The sequence below is a fragment of the Mytilus galloprovincialis genome, chromosome 5, assembly GCF_965363235.1.
Source record: "Mytilus galloprovincialis chromosome 5, xbMytGall1.hap1.1, whole genome shotgun sequence".
NCBI classification, from domain to species: domain Eukaryota; kingdom Metazoa; phylum Mollusca; class Bivalvia; order Mytilida; family Mytilidae; genus Mytilus; species Mytilus galloprovincialis.
The window spans coordinates 62,081,657-62,099,520 of NC_134842.1; the positions used below are offsets into that span (position 1 = coordinate 62,081,657).

General features: G+C 32.8%; 1 protein-coding gene across 1 annotated transcript; it reads right to left on the reverse strand.

The window, feature by feature from the left end:
* Nucleotides 1-575: 575 nt before the first annotated feature.
* On the reverse strand, nt 576-12,035 carry LOC143074099 (lipid transferase CIDEB-like). Its single transcript, XM_076249647.1, has 4 exons — nt 11,917-12,035; nt 4,500-4,602; nt 1,559-1,729; nt 576-580 (listed from the first exon to the last, which is right to left on the reverse strand). The coding sequence occupies exons 1-4, from the start codon at nt 11,935-11,937 to the stop codon at nt 576-578; spliced, it is 300 nt and encodes a 99-aa protein (XP_076105762.1). The 5' UTR covers nt 11,938-12,035.
* Nucleotides 12,036-17,864: the final 5,829 nt, after the last annotated feature.

Genomic DNA, 17,864 nt, shown 5'->3' on the forward strand with positions numbered 1-17,864 from the left:
AATAACACATACATATGTGAAAATGATCGAGTCTGGACTCTTCTGGTCAATTTTAGAAATCTCCTTCTTATCAAAATATTTGTTAGAAATACAAATATTTCAAAACTTGATAACAAATCTCTATTCATTTGGTTTGCAAATGGTTTATAGGAAAGATGATAAAATTTATAACAGGTTTTAGAGGGGCACTAGCTACGAGATATATAAAAAATCTCACTAAAATCTTCAGTAAGATATTTTTTGTTCAATCAATAATGAAAGTGAAAAAGTGAAATAATAATTCGCTTTTAGCAGCCAAAATGGTTCAATTTTGTCAAATTAAGCGAAGAAACATTGATAATTACTCATTCACTTGCAAGTGAATTAGCCGACCTCAGAAAATCAGTATTCATGTGAACTTCAATTTAACACCTAGCTAGAGATTGACAACGCATGCATTATACGTGTACAGGTTATTTAAAGAAAAAGAATCATTGTCAACAATGAAAGTGAAACTACGGTAAATCATTTGATTACTGATTCGATCTATATAAAATCATTCTTATACGGTTAAAAACAATGATAAACATAAATTTTTAATCTATAAGATAAAATCAAACATACCTATAAAAATCCAATAGCACGTGTTGGTTTAATCTATTCATATTGTTATTTATGTTTACATCGCTTATATGGTCATCTGTAACAGTATCAATTAAGAATTGAATGCTTCTTTTTTTAAATTTATTGGGGTGTAAAAGCGTTGACCGAAGTACATTTTGTATGAAGCGCGGAAGCGCTTCATACTAAAAATGTGTGCACGGTCAACGCTTTTACACCCCTATAGAATTACAAAAAGAAGCATTCAATACTTATAATTACATTTTTTTAGCTATGATATCATGAAAACACGAATTTTATAAATTTTGTATTTTATTCACCTGTGCACTTTTTTGTGGGACCACGTGCTATCATGAATGAAAAGTGTTATTGAGTGATGCAATTGCCTACGGAATGACACGTAATATGCAGTTAGCCAATCAAAATAAAATATTATAATGAAACATACATCTAATGTAATTATTTGATTTTGAATATTTCTGATTTGTCATTCCTCAGTAACATGAGACTTACATTATGTAACAGTTCACACAATAGTTTTTGATACATATTTATTTGCACGTATAGATACCCATTATATGCATGTTCCTACACAGCCATTCTATTTACAAAAAAGAAGAAATTATTGTTGAACGTTAGAAATAATTTTATAAAACACATTTAAATCTAACAAAGTGTTCATCTTGGCATTTGATTTTGTATAGACATTTATGAAAGTAGGATCTTGATACTAAGTATTGAAGACATGCTAGTCTAAATACTACTCATGAAGATAGTCGGTTAGATAAATTTGTTATATGGTGTGCTGGTGACTTTTAAAATACCATACATATGGGTCAGTATAATATATGGATCATGATGGTAATTGTGGACAGAAGCTGACAAGTGCTATACCAATTTACGTCAACAAATATGTGTAGCCAAATAAAAAATGTGGACGATATATATGTAAACTTACCATTTAATGGAGGTAGTTGTGGTGACCATATCTCATTTCCTTGTAATATCATGATGCTGGTATTTGGATCTAAGAAAAGAAAGCTATCTGAATCCACTTCCATACCATCATCATATAGAACGACCTTTATATTATCTTCTTCATAGTCATGAAGGTTGAACTTTTCCCTGCCTGTTAGAAATCAGAAAATTGTATTACAGAAGAGCATATTATGTAAATGAGATTTCAATTTAAGAAAAACACAGACACAGCTTTATACAACCACAGTGGTCGAACCCTAAACAGTTGGGGCAAGTATGAACACAACATTTAAGCTTGATACATCTCTGAATTTGGATTGTGATTAAGTAGTTGACACGTCATAGGTTCCTGACACAGAATGAATGCATGTGTGTTCTAATGATCTTAAATTATTCATTTTTTTGCTACTGAGCTATAAACTATGTTGTTGAACTAATACATGTAAAATAAACAAAAGTTACGAAGCCAATAGACCATGACTGAAGGGCCAAAGCCAAATAATCTCCATGGAAATGAGATGTGCTAATGCTAATATACAACTACATACCAAATATCATTGACCTACAACTAATACATGTAAAACTAGAGGCTCTCAAGAGCCTGTATCGCTCACCTGAAACAACCTGGGTTTTTCAATTCATATAAAACTAGAGGCTCTCAAGAGCCTGTATCAATCACCTGATTCTACTTGGATTTTTGATAGCATATACAAAAAATTAAAATATGGCTAAAAGTAACAACACAACCTCATAAGGATTGGAACATTCAGGCTATGTTTGATATCATTCAAAAGTCCCCCACTGGCAGCCATCTTGGATGATGGATTCGCTACAAATTAACAGCACTTGGTCAGCACCTCATGAGGAATGTTTATGCTATGTTTTGTATTTTTCCATTCAGTGGTTCTTTAAAAGGAGTCATTTGAATGCATTTCCCATAGGGTCCTATGTTAAACTAAGTCCCCAATGCTGGCAGCCATCTTGGATGTTGGATGGGCTACAAAGTAACAACACTTGGTCAGCACATCATAAGGAACATTCATGCCATGTTTGTGGTTTCATTCCATTCAGTGGTTCTCTAAAAGAAGACATTTGTATGCATTTCCCATAGGGTTCTATGTTAAAGTAAGTCCCCCGCTGGCGGCCAACGTGGATGATGGATCAGCTACAAAGAAACAACATTTGGTCAGCACCTCATAAGGAACATTCATGCCATGTTTGGTTTCATTCCATTCAGTGGTTCTCTAAAAGAAGTCATTTGTACGCATTTTCTATAGGGTCCTATGTTAAACCAAGTCCCCCGCTGGCGGCCATCTTGGATGATGGATCGACGACAAAGTAACAACACTTGGTCAGCACCTAATAAGGAACATTCATGCCATGTTTGGTGTCATTCCATTCAGTGCATGGTTCTTTAGAAGAAGTTTAAAATGTAAAAAGTTAACGACGACGATGGACGAAGGATGCCAAGTGGTGAAAAAAGCTCATTGGCCCTTTGGGCCAGGTGAGCTAAAAAGCAAAAGTTTTAAAGTCAATAGACCATAATTGAAGAGGCTGTCCCAACAAATTTGAGATGTGCCAATACTTATTCAACTGCATACCAAATATGATAGACCTACCACTTGTGGTTCACCATAAACTAGACTTAATCACAAGCTAATACATTGATTGTTGACGCCATCACCGCCAACGCTGGAAACAGCATACCTATGTCTCGATTTTTGACCTCGTCAAGGCGAGACAAAAAAATGCTTATTTTGGCCCTTTTTTTGGCCCTAAATTCCTACACATTTGAGACCATAACCCCCATAATCAATTAAACCTTCTACCTGTGGAATTAAACATTGTGGTACAATTTCAGAGCAATTGAAATGCTTATACATAAGTTGATATCCTGAAAGTAAAAAAATGCTTGTTTTTTGCCCCTTTAGAGCCCGCAATTCCAAAACAGTAAGGACCATCAGCCCAAATTTCAATCCCAACCTTCCATTTAGGGTATTGGACCTTTTTATACAATTTCATAGAGATCCATTCACTTTAACTAAAGTTATTGTCTGGAAACAAAATAAGTCTCCAGACAACAACGCAGACAACAACATCATACCATTTTACGGACGAAAATTTGTTTTGCGGTCTTAAAAAAAAACTACACAGATTTGAAATTTGTATTAAAAAATAAAACACACAAATCAAATTAACCAGAAGTAAAATGCGCAAAAATATAGTGTCCTGATATTTAGGTTCATTTGAAAAGTTGCTTTTAAACCATCAAACACTAGTTCTGGTAATATTTATTGTGTAAAATTTGTCTTGTCAAAGTTAAAACAATATTGATCAGACAAAATACCATGATAAGTTAACATCTGACATGTCTAACTACTAAACCTGACAGTTTTTAAAGAATGTATAATGTATACTGTAAGATGCCTTAATTACTCTCAATTTATCAAAACTAAATATCTCCAAAATGGTAACAGCTATCTGTAAATTGTAAGATGTTTTGTTTTCAATTCACCAACATGGAATCAGGCAATTTTCCTCACTCATTATGTGCACAATGCCAATGGATATATTTGAAAATAAAATGCAATTCTCAATTTGACATGCTTGAGAACTGGAAGTCACAGATACATTGGACTACCACAATTCAACTCCATCAGGATGTGTTGACCTTTTGAAAGGTCACAAGGTCATTTTCATCTTTTCCTAGTAACTTTTTTGAACAAAAGTTAGAGAGTAAATAATGGTTCTTACAATGTATATTGAATTTGAAGGATCTTCAAGGGCTACCATTGATATGCTGTATGTATGCATCTACATATATGTTATAATATCTCTTTTTTTTTGTTTTCTTAATTTAGATAGGAAAAAGTTGACAAATGAAAAACACTTAATAGACCACGGTATAAATATATACTTACATTTGATGATTAGTTGGTTGTATGAATCTGCTCCTAATAGCTTTCGAGTTCTTCTATTAGAAGAATAAACTTTCAGTGGAATCTGACTCTTAAGTCTACCATCCTAAAATAAATAACAAACTCCACTTACTACAACTTGACACAAAACCAACAAAATGACTACACAAAATTTGTTTAAAATACCTTTTGACATAATAAGTCATAAATTAGAATTAGAAAGAGGGATAATAAATATTAAAGGTTGCTATTAGTTAAATCTCCCTGTTTATATTTTACAGATATATACATGTAGTTATACACAAGGCTGCAGAAAAATTTATGCATAAGTGGGGTTGGAAAAATTTGGAGTGATAATTACAAACTATTTACTTTAATGATAGAGGTAACACGTTTTTTTACCAGGCTCATCAGACATATCATATTTTATGGAAAGAGAACAAAAAGTTTGAAAGAGGACATTTTCCAGAAAAAAAGAATGTCAATTTTAAGTGAAAAGAAAGTGTCCATGCATATAGAAAGTGGATACCCCACTCAATCGCACTATCTATGTTCAGTGTACCGTGAAAATGGGGTAAAAGTTAATAATTTGGAACTAAAACTAGAAAAATAATACCTTAGGGAACTTGTTTACTAACATGACTAAGTTTCAAGTCGATTGAAATTCAACTTGATCAAAAATTACCATGACAAAAAATTTAAAACTGAAGCGGGGCAGAGGTGGAATTGTAACGGTTTATTTCTTCCTCTGTGATGTTTTATCCTGAGGATAATTTGTCACGGTAATTTTTTTCCAGGCATGGTATTTCACAGGTAGAATTTTTCCATAGGAGTGAAAATCTATGTGTTATGCGGGTAGAATGTTCCGGTATATATTTGCCGTATCATATTTCACAGAACCTTGTGAAATATAGTCCCATTAACTAGTAACTAAGTTACCCGCAATCAATATATACCTGACTTTAATTATAAAAGGTTTCACAAAGGTAGAACAAATTTGCATAATTTATCAAAGGGAGGTAATTATGAGCAATTTATATTTTAAAGATATTAATATAATATATTCCTGAATCTATTTCATAGTGAAATATTTCCTTGAATCTTATTTTTTATATATATTAATTTATATAACAAGATGACTTACAACATGAATTTTTAATAAGACAGATAACATTTCACAGATAAATACTATCCAGCTGTTAAAGTTGCTTTTGTTCCAATATATTGTTATGCTATAATTTATCTGATTTCCATATAATCAACAACAACATCTTTGTTCCCAAATAATTTATTATCATAATCAAATTCTTCCATTACTGTTAACAGTAGTAATGCAACTATATTTTTACCTTTACGTTTTAATTATATTTGTACTCACTGTGTATCATCGCCACCGGAAATTGGGTACTAACGAAGCGGAGAGAAATAGAAAAAAAAGTAAACAAGTTAAGAATTCATTCAATTTAGAGCATTTCCACTCATTGGATGAGGGTGCCGCTTAAGAAATGATTTTCTGATATATAATTCTTTAAATTATTAGGCAGATAAGTACAAAATTAATACAAGATTGTGTGTAATACTCCAAAACTTGCCACTTAGTACCGGAAAATTTCGAGGTCGATCGACCTCTGTCGCCCCATTCTCAAGATATTGAACTGTTTTTCATTATTTTTCCAGACACGTTTTTAGATTATTATAGTGTGGCATCATATTTACTGAAATTTGTTGTCAAAAACATGTTTTTTAAAGAATATGAACAAAAACATTGTTTGTTTGTTGTACGGCGAATTGCAGAACGTTGTACGGCGAATTGCAAAATAACAACTTTTGTCTGTACGGCGTCTTGCAATATATTATAATTTTAAGAGTAAATTAATCACTGTTTAAATAATATCAAGTGACGATATTTTGTTGATATCAAAGCTTTACAGGCTTACAAATATACAAAATGTCTTACTTATCAAATATTATTAAATATATGCCGTTAATTCAGTTCAGAAGGTCTCGTTGCGTACCGCTTTTCGATTTTGTACAAAAAGGTTTTTTTCAACCATATTATGATATCCTAAATACATTTATATATCGTTATACTACTAACGACTGTTTTCTTATTTGTTGTTAGGTTGAATTGTATAAGTTCAATAAAATAAACCGTCCATTCCTCTTTTGTTGGTGCTAGCTTCTTTTTTTTTATAGATAAAAACAGTGGAGATGAGGTATGATAGCAAATAAGATAAATATCCATCACACGCAAGTACCACAGGCACTTGTCTCAGAAAAAAAATTTCCTATATTAAGGTATATAGGAAATTTTTTTTCTGAGACAAGTGCCTGTGGCAAGTACCATATTTTTTTTATTGACACATGGACAGACAATTGAACGGATGGAAAAGCAGACGGAGTGATCGACTCCAAGAAAAAGGACTATGTCATGAATAATCGAAAATGCTTCAAACAGCAAAAGGGAGGCTTCTTCTGGTTATGTATATTGTTGAGTATGGTCAAGGAAATAAGTTAAGAACTTATAAATTGTTTAAATTTTCATACTCTACTGAACAATATTTGTTGCAAAATATACCTATTCGTTATCGCAGTGCATTTGCGAAATTTAGATGTGGAGTAGCACCTTTAAAAATTGAAACTGGTCGTTACGAAAGATTAGATTTAGATAAAAGATTATGTTTCAATTGTGATAATATAGAAGATGAAAAACATGTATTGTTAACATGTCCATTATATGAAGATTTAAGGCAGTCTTTATTTATTGATATAATTCAACATAATGATATGTTTTTAACTTTGTCAGATGATGAAAAATTTATATTTTTGTTCAAAAATGAAAATGTTTGTAGTTCTGTTGCCAAAACCTGCAATAATATTTTATTACGACGAAACAGTATCTTATACTGTTAAAAATCAAACTGTTTCAGTTATTTTTATTATGTACATGTACAAAATGTATCAGGTTTTATCCTTGGATGTGCATGGTGATATTGCACTTTTATGTTTTGTATAAATAACAAAACTTATGTTTTAATTCTGTTGTTTTAAAATTGTATATAACAGTCTCTCATAGTTCTTTTAAGAATGGCACATGCATTCTAAATTTTATATTGTCTACTTGATATTATATTGTGTTTATACTTGTATGTATGTGGTGAGACTTTAATAAACTATTGAATCTGAATCTGAATCTGAGTAAATGTTTTATGTCAATCAGTCGTAGTAAACTTGGGTTATCGTCATGACGTAGGAAAGTGTAACAAACAGTTAGAATGAGTGAATACTATAGGGCGTGAACATTATTTTTTTTTATGGCGGTAGCTCTTTTAAATTATGGTTACATCTCAGTCAGGGTATTCATACGACTCATTGCTTACATGATTTTATTAAAAGGAATTACGAAGGTTTACTCATTTTTATTTTAAATCATCAAAACCAGTGTATAAATCAGAAAGTAACATGTAAGGTGTCACAAGTTGAAGCGCTCTTTCATCTCCAAGTCCCAATTAAGAACTCTGAGCTGATATAAAAAAGCCTTGGTCCATCTTTACATTTCTGAAGTCTTAGACTAGCAAATTTGACATCAATTTGAGAACCAAGTCATCATTGTTCGGCCTCTTCTACCAGGCCACACGGTTCAGTTATTTTACGAATTGCAAAATGTAAAGGTACTTTATATATTTCACGATTCCGTCCAGGTACTCAGGGTCAATATAACTTATCAAACATTCCACATACTTCTGAATTATTTTCATCATAGGACTGACCAGGGTTTTAGCTGGATAAGAAGTGGCCTTTCCTTATAACATTTTTGATATATAACAAATAGAAGGCAGATATAACTACATTGGTTAGACGTATAAAGAGGGGTACGAGATATCTCTAAACATGTTTAACACTGCCTCATTTGTTGCACCTGCATGACCCAACTTGAGTCTGTAACCTTTGCTACATTTTTATATAGTCTTGTATTTATTTCATTTTTTAAATTTTGGTTCATTTATATGTTTCAAGAAACAAACATTGAACTTCTACCCCCTTTTCAGTGGCGGACCCAGAGGAGATAGGGTTCCGGGGGTTGGAACCCCCCCTTTTTTTTGGCCGATCAATGCATTTGAATGGGAGCATATAGTTGGAACCCCCCCCCCTTTTACTCTGGGTTGGGAACCCCCCTTTTTTTAAATGGCTGGATCCGCGCCTGCTTTTTGTAGTTAAATGATTGATCATGATCACTTAGGAGACAGCTTCGGGTGTATCAATACACAGTTACAAGTTTAGTTTCGCATTATAGCCATGGTGAATTTTCTAAATATGAAAGTTTTTGTACAATTGAATTGATTTTTAGATAGTTGAATAATAATATATAGCCTTCCTAGTGGGTTTATATGTACATTTAGATTGTTTTTAACATGTTTTAGAAGCCATTTTACAGTTTGAACGTCCATATGTTCCTATCCGTACCGCCATAGATTTAAAAAAATTGTATTGTTTTTCAACAAAGATTTGACGCTCGATCTTTTCAATTCAATTTTATGGAAAAAAACGCAGAAATGCATATATTTTTTTTTACCTTTTGATAGATATATGTCTATGGTTTCAGGAAAGCTTTCACTCTTATTGATTGACATTTTCCTTTGGACCAAATTTTTGAGATCTTTGTGACATGTTCAACCCTATCTTGCAATATTTGGTGTCAAATAAATGCTGATTGTTGCCATGGTTACACAAAAAAAAATTATATTTCACAATTATTACTATTGGAAATCAAATCTATGGACGATTCTCTTTCCATAAATATACACATGCATAACTCAAATAGTAAGCCTTATTTATTAGGAAGGAAGGGAAAGAGGGTGTTTAAAAATTATGAGTGTCAATTCTAAGTTTTTTCCTATCTGTGAATTGACACCCATCCTAGTGAATAATCTTCTCATTGCGTTGGGTAGTTTCTTCTATTTGGTCGGGCTTCTGTTTCTTCGACATTTTCCTCATTTCCATTCTCAATTTTATCAAGGATTTACCATACTCAAAGATTTTTTACTTTGCGGAAGCAACGTAAAAAAAGGAATGGACACCAAATTTGCATGTGATTCTTGTAAATTACAGTTAAGATTAGTTAACAGAGAAAATAATGTAAAAAAACATGTGAACACTTAAGTATTAAGTAACAGATAACTGGAATCTCAATTTCAAATAAACAGTTAACAACATTGCAAATTTTAACAAAACAGATTACAGACAGTGGGTCGAGCAGTTAAGGGTTTTTAAATTTATCAGTCAAATAACAGTTTTAAACAAATTAAAACCTTGAAAAAGACAAAAACAGTTTAATTTAAAAGGGAACCCCCCCCTCCCCCACCCCTTAGATATTTGAACTTTTAATACAATATTTTCTTTGAAAGGACGGTAAATAACTATTCTAAAATTAGCAAGTTGCCATACAGTTAAAAACAAGTTGCCATACAGTAAATTTGTCAACACGAGCAAGTTGCCGTACACTAGACTTTATTTTTCATGGTCTATATTCTTTAAAATACATCTTTTTGACAACAAATTTCAGTAGATATGATGCCACACTATAATAATCTAAAAACGTGTCTGGAAAAATAATGAAAAACAGTTCAATATCTTGAGAATGGGGGGATAGAGGACGATCGACCTCGAAATTTTCCGGTACTAAGTGGCAAGTTTTGGAGTATTACACAAAATCTTGTATCAATTTTGTACTTATCTGCCTAATAATTTAAAGAATTATATATCAGAAAATCATTTCTTAAGCGGCACCCTCATCAAATGAGTGGAAATGCTTTAAATTGACTGAATTCCTAACTTGTTTACTTTTTTTTCTATTTATCTCCGCTTCGTTAGTACCCAATTTCCGGTGGCGATGATACACAGTGGTACTAAGATCTGAAAACAACTCACTTTTACATGTATTTCACTTACCTTATTTAATCATGATATTATTTCACAATTATTATTTTTAAAACTATTTCTGGTTTTCTTTCTTATGTTTAATGATAATTTTCTTTTTAAAAGAATGATATTTACTTGATTTTTTTCAGGATTTTTTTTCAATGATAATTTGTGAAATAATTCCCATTACAATACATTTTAAAAAAAGACAGGTTTAATTCAAATACACAATTTTTATTTCATAGTATTTGTAAAGTAGAAGTTTTTTCTAATAACTATTCAATAAGTTAACTTCCCAGATAGAATTTCACGGCAAAGGAAAAAATATATCAGGGAAATGTTTTCCTCCGGATAAAAAAATAACAACAACTACTGTGACATTTTTTCCTCTGGATCAAATTTCACCCGGATATAATTTTGCTTTACAGAATTAGATAGGGGACCAGGGGACACCCTTTTCTGCAGTACAACTCTAAATAATTATCAGTACTACATGGCCCAAGACCATTTTATACTCATGTGGTATACTTTTTGTAACTTTTCTTTACATTTAAAGTACATTTAATATATATGAAAGAATAATTTAGGCTTTTTAAAAAAACTTCAAAAACTTCAAATTGGCTGAGAAAAATGCATATTTATATAAGGCTTCCCTGAATTGGAAAATCTCTATTTTCAAATATATGCTCATATAAATTTGACTTTGGTATAATTACAGTACATCCATTCTGATAAATAAAATGAGTGTGCAGATGCTATTAATACTCAATATATAATATTCAAGAGCATTTAAACAGGAAATTTTTAGGCCAAAATCTTGACAATTGAAGATATTTAAATTATAGGTCAAAAATAAACACCCAAATGTCAATACTAAAATGACCCCAGTTTCTCTTATATGACAAATGGCCATGAAACTTGTCAAACTATCTCATTATTGCCTAAGCTTAGGTCATGCAAAGCTTTATAAAGATCTATAAAGATTGGTCAAGTCTTTCTGTCCTATTAGGGCCAAGGACACAGTTATCGTCCTTTGGTTACGAATATATATTATTCCCTAGTGTAAACAGTGTATAACTTGCATGTTTTATTTAATACACTTTCCCAATTTATTTCTTGATTTTAAATGAATCTTTATGTGAAGTAGTGAATTGGTCCAGTTCTAAAAGGTCAAAATTTATCATGTCTGAAGCTGTCAAACTGAATTTTACACCCCCTTAACACGTAATTGTCAATATTTTGAGTTAGAGCTGGTAGAAGTTTCTATAATTTTGATATTATTTGTCTCACTGGCAGTACACTACACTGTAAAAATCTTTTCGAGAAAGAGCTGGTGCGTTTAAAAAAAGTATTATCGGAATGCCGCGTTGAAAAATAAATATATTTTCCCGCGCTATGCACGAAAAAAAGTCAATTATACCCCCTTTATTTAATTTAGGCTAAATGGCTGGTCCCTTAGGGTCGTATTCCCCTGAATTAGCGCCGGTTTGCCTGTACTTACCTGCCCGAACAAATTAGACATGATCTGATGATCGATCAACAGAAATAATTCTAGGGGATGACGTCAATAGAGAGAAGAACGTGTAGAAATCACCGAAATGGATCGAAAAGTAAATACGATTTGATTGGGTCAAAGCCGTCACGTGGTAACCTAGCTCCTATGGATCAGGGGTTATAGTAGATTTCATGGGGGGTGCGAGGGTCCATGACGGATCATGGCGTCACGTCTACTGTTAATGATGATCGGTCCATTTTCAACAAAACGCAACAGAAAAGGTCCTGCGTGCGATAAATTATTCGATATACCAGGGACCTTCTATTCTAAGTTAGTATAGAAACTGGGAAGGCCCTGGTTATAAATACGGTTAACTATCGAGGCGACCCTAGAAAGGGGGCCCATAGAAGGTGAATAAAATCCATAACCCTAAAAGATTTTATATATATATCAGCGACGTCATGACACGAACTTATCAAATCTTCCGTTTGCTACTGAAACGGAAAACACTTTAAAAAGACGCAAAAGCTAACCGATGATATTTTTGCATATTGATATAGTCAAGGATTTAGTTAACAAATCCTTGATATAGTGAAATGATAACTGTTCGATACACTATGAATGTTTTTTTTTATCTCGTTCGCTGCGCTCACTTGACAAAAGTTTCATTCTAGCTACGACTTTCACCTAATATTTTACAATATCAACATGTAGTGACAATCTGCTATAATCGGTTCATGTATTTTCTTCAACGGTTCGCGATTTAAATTAAATATTTTTACCGGAACGTCGTAACCTGGTGTGGTGATGGGTTAATCAAGCTTTATCTATAGTCGGCGCTATATGATACAATAAATAACAAGTGGAAGAAAGGCATCTAATGTTCTCTGTGATTTAATGCCCCCACTTGTTGGTCAAATATCTTAACTACGATTTGCGAAACAGTGATAATTATGTAGTACCCGGTTAAAGACTTGACATAACTAGAAAATCCTTTTTTTACATCTACTACTATTGAATGCGGGAATAGCCTTAAAATTAACCCCGAAATACGTACGTTTAAAAATATAGATATTTTTAAACAAAAGATGAAGTCCAAATTGATACAGCCACCTTCCTATTTTCAGTTGTGGGGATAGAAAACTTAATATTATTCATACACGTTTTAGAAATATGTGCAGTTCTTTGTATTCAGATTTACATCGTGTTAATATTAAAGGGGCCAGTCCCGCATGCATTACAGCTGTGGCCACCCTGTTGAGGATAGTATACACTATATTTTAGAGTGCGCTTTTCACAACGAAGCAAGAGAAATACTGTTTTCAAAATTGGAGAAATACGCTATATCCATCTCAAGCTTTATATTGGCTGGTGACGGTGAACTTTCTTTTCAGCAAAACAAAGAAATGTTTGAGTCTGTACAATCTTATATCAGAATAACACAATTAAAGATTTAAAACAATCAATTAACATTCTAAATTACTACTTTCCAACTCTTCACTCCAGTCCAGTTTTTTTTAGTATTATTCCTTATTATATCGTATTTTTTTTATTTTATTTTCGTTTGGAGTATGTATTACAAGCATTCCTACTATGTGTTTTTGTCATTATCTAATGTACAATGTGTTTGTATTTATATTAAGAGAGGACGTCACTAATGTTGTTATAACTTGTGTCCCGAATCCCTTTTGCTACTTTTGCAAATAGAATATGGTTAAACTAACTAGTTGCCTAAAATGAAAGGTAATATTGTTACTTTTTGGGTAAGACATGTAAAACTTTTGAGTATTTTGCCCAACTCTTTGAAATAGTAATTTGAAGCGTTGATGTAATCTTTATCAAAAGAGAGACTGAGAACCTGTCAGTAACTTGTTTAAATGTACTAGGTGGTCAATCTGTTCATGTAAATGTGACAATTCCGGTCTTTATAATTTAAATAAATGTATTTTCTAAAGTACTCCTCACTAATGGAAGGATCTATGCTTAGACATAATGACTTGAGAGACAATAGTTTTTTTTTCTAGGATGTCTTTGATATCTTGCAATTGAAAAAAACTCAAATCTCAAGTACTTGTTGTGTGAGTGTATGTGTGACAATCTGAACTAGTGTTATTGGTTTGATAGCATTAGGGAGCTACCATTACCTTTTTTTAAGGTTGGACTAGAATGTAATTTGAAAAAAAAAAAATTGGGCAGGACAGAAGTTTTGAGTTAAAACAGGCAGGATGAGACACTATGCACAAACAAAAAAGGCAGGATGACGATTTATGTAAAAAAAAGAGGTTAGAATAAACTATTAAAAAACCGCATGACCAAAAAAATTGAAAATAAAAAGGCAGGACAGATCGAGATTACAACAAAACATAAAATGAAGGACACAATTTTTCATCCTAGCCCTCCATTTATAATTTTCATATGACAGCCCTCTTAACAGATACTTTAATTTAAAAACATAATTATTTATTTATTCATTTATTTATTAATTTAAGAATTGAATGCTTCTTTTTGTAAATTTATTGGGGTGTAAAAGCGTTGACCGAAGTACATTTTGTATGATGTACGCTAAAAATGTACGCACGGTCAACGCTTTTACAACCCTATAAAGTTACAAAAAGAAGCATTCAATTTAGCTAGGATCATGAAAACACGATTTTTATCCAGTTTTATTTAATTCACCTGTGTACTTTATTGTGGGACCTCGTATTATCATGAATGATAAATTGTATTGTCTAATGCAATTGCTTACGGAATAACATGTGATGTGCAGTTAGCCAATCAGAGTAACGTATTATAATGAAACATACATCTATTGCAATTATAGTGGATTGGGAAGCAAGTTTTGCAACTTATATTAATCTCTTTCCACTTTGCGGGTGCGAGTGCTGTCTTGTAGCGGCATTAGCCTACTCTTTTTCGAAATCTACAAGGGTGTCTTTATCGTGCAAGAGATATGGCTCTCTCTTAACACGGGTCAACCATTTATCGTCCCCGTCCGACGGACTATCATCGTTTCCTCAAGACCATACTCGCAAATGGTGTCAAGGGAGAGCCGGAAATTAAGTCCCTGAAATTTTCATCCCAGACGGGAATCGAACCAGGAACCTTTGTGTTAGTAGTCCGATGCACTACTGAACCACTTCACCACGGCTCTTTTAACAGATAAATACAAGTAGTCGAGTTCATGACAACATGATTTCACGCAAAAGTCGAAATCATGTATTTTTGGCATTCGAATCAGTCTAATTAACCAGTTGTGTAAAATATTAAAAGGATCACATTTTAATTCTGTTGATTTTTGCTCCCGTCAATCAAATTGTCTGCAATATTTTTTTAAGTACAGTCTCACTCTTAAATCTTCATTATAAACAGCTGCATTGTTAATAAAAGGGTGCGCATATATATTGTTTTTATATTGGCTACATATTATGTCCTTGGACAAGCTGTACTTGGCCACGGATACATTGTAGCTGTCTTGGGAATTTGGCGTTGTCTCGACCCAATACAGTCATCATCGACTCTGAAGTGCCTGTGTTTAAAACTTACGTCTGCCATCTTTCACAGTCTGAAGTGTGGGAATATATATTAAAATCAAAATCTTGCGATAACTAAGGCGTCTAGAGCAAATCATTGCGATAACTAAGACGTCTTGTTGTTAGATATAGCGAAATATTGCGATAAATAAGGCGTATTGTTATTTATAGCAAATAATAACTATAAATAAGGCTTCTTCGTTTTAATTATAGCAATGCATTGCTCTAAATATGGTGCCTTGTTGTTAGATATAGCGAAACTATTGCGATAAATAAGTCGTCTTATTACATAAAGCAAATTCTTGCGATAATTAAGTCTTCTTACTGTTAAATATAAAAAATCATTGCGCTAAATAAAGTGCCTTGTTGTTAAATATAGCGAAATATTGCGATAAATAAGGCGTCGTATTGCAATATACAAAATATTATCGCGATGATTATCATATATGGTTTAGTTATAAACAATAATACAAGGCAGCTCCAGGCTTCCGTAATATATATGGACTGATCATGTTAATTAAAAGTCCATCTAGATTTACATTTGTCAACCTGTCTCTACGCTTTGTCTTAAATAAATTTTGTTTATATGTCAGGTTTTTCAGATACTTTACTTTTTTGCATCTTTTGATGTCTATATCTAACATAAGGGTTTATCATAAACTTTGGTAGTTTGACGTATACTTACATAAGTCTCTACAAGTGAAGTTTTTTTCTGTAGATGGTGTAAACATGACATATCTTTACTATATCTTTACTATATCTATCAACCATACCTCAGTTAAACATTACAATCGGATATTGTTACACCGCTGTCAGTCAGATAACCGAGGCATTTTTTGTTTTTCATTCGAGCGTCATTAATGAGTCTTTTGTAGACGAAACGCTCGTCTGGCGCAAATACAAAATTTCAATCCTGGTATCTTTTATGAATTTATCAGCTAGCAGTCGTGTGTGAATTGAGAGCATGTTCAAAATAAGAGGCTATTAATAGCATGCATCGAGCATCTAGTAAACCATGCCCTATATTAATAAAATGAATATGTTATTAGTGCCCTACCTGTAAAGCTGAAATAATCTGTCTCTCTGTCCGTCCGTTTCTCTGCCCGTTATCAGTCCTGAATTTTGTTCAAGGTTATGATTGTCATTCTGATATTGTTTGACTGTAACCCCATTGTTTTATTTTGTATTTACATTGAGTCATAGATCAAACTTATTCGTGAAGTGATATGTCATTTGCAGTGGCGGATTCAGTGGGGGGGCGTAGAGGGCGTACGCCCCCCCCTTTGCTCGGAATTTTTTTTTTTTTTTTTTGTAAAATTATTTTATCAGACTAGACTTCGTGAACTTTGCCATTTCCCGAGTATTTAATTTTTATACGACAATTCTTTACTTAATATAAAGATATTTTTCGGTGGTATTTACTGATTGTCAAAGTCATGTGATTTGCTATGGTGGAGTTGACCAGTGCGTTGAAAAAACGGCACACGACGGTCATTTTGAAATTAAAATTACAGTAATAAACATTGCTTAGGCTGAGGATGTCATGACAATCAGGAAACCTTCAAAGCAACACAGGATTGAGCAAGAACGTATTGACTTCTATTTCACTATTCCACCAAACAGAAAGTAATAGTAAATACTCTATAGACTATTGCACCCTCAAGAAAAAGAAATTCCACAATATTATTTACCTACGAAAACATGTTTAACCCCAAATGCACCAGCTTATTTTATAAATAACAAATTGAATAAAGAACCCCTGTCACCCCGCCTCATTTTTGCGCTTGTTCCAAGTCAGGAGCCTCTAGACTTTGTAAGTCTTGTATTATTTTATTTTTAGTTTCTTGTGTACAATTTGGAAATTAGTATGGCGTTCATTATCACTGAACTATATTTGTTAAGGGAGCTACCATTTAATTTTTATGGGGGGCTAAGATGAAAAATTTTGTCCTGCATTTTTTTTTTAGTTGTAATCTCTGTCCTGCCTTTTTATTTTTCACTATATTCGGTCCTGCCTTTTTTTTATTAGTTTATCCTGACTTTTTTTACCTAAATTGTCATCCTGCCTTTTTTTTTGCAAAGTGTCTCATCCTGCCTTTTTTTTTTACTCAAAACTCCTGTCCTGCCTATTTTTTTCAAATTTCATCCTAGCCCCCCCATAAAAATCAAATGGTAGCTCCCTAAGGGACCAGCTGAAGGACGCCTCCAGGTGCGGAAATTTCTCGCTACATTGAACACCTGTTCGTGACCTTCTGCTGTTGTTTTTTTGTGGTCGGGTTGTTGTCTCTTTGACACATTCCCCATTTCCATTCTCAATTTTAGTATAAGCTCTATAAGAATTTCAAGTCTCAGGTACGAACCATTTGATTTGAGGAGACAGTCTTAGATATTTGAGAGAGAAAAATTGACTCTGATTCTTGCCTT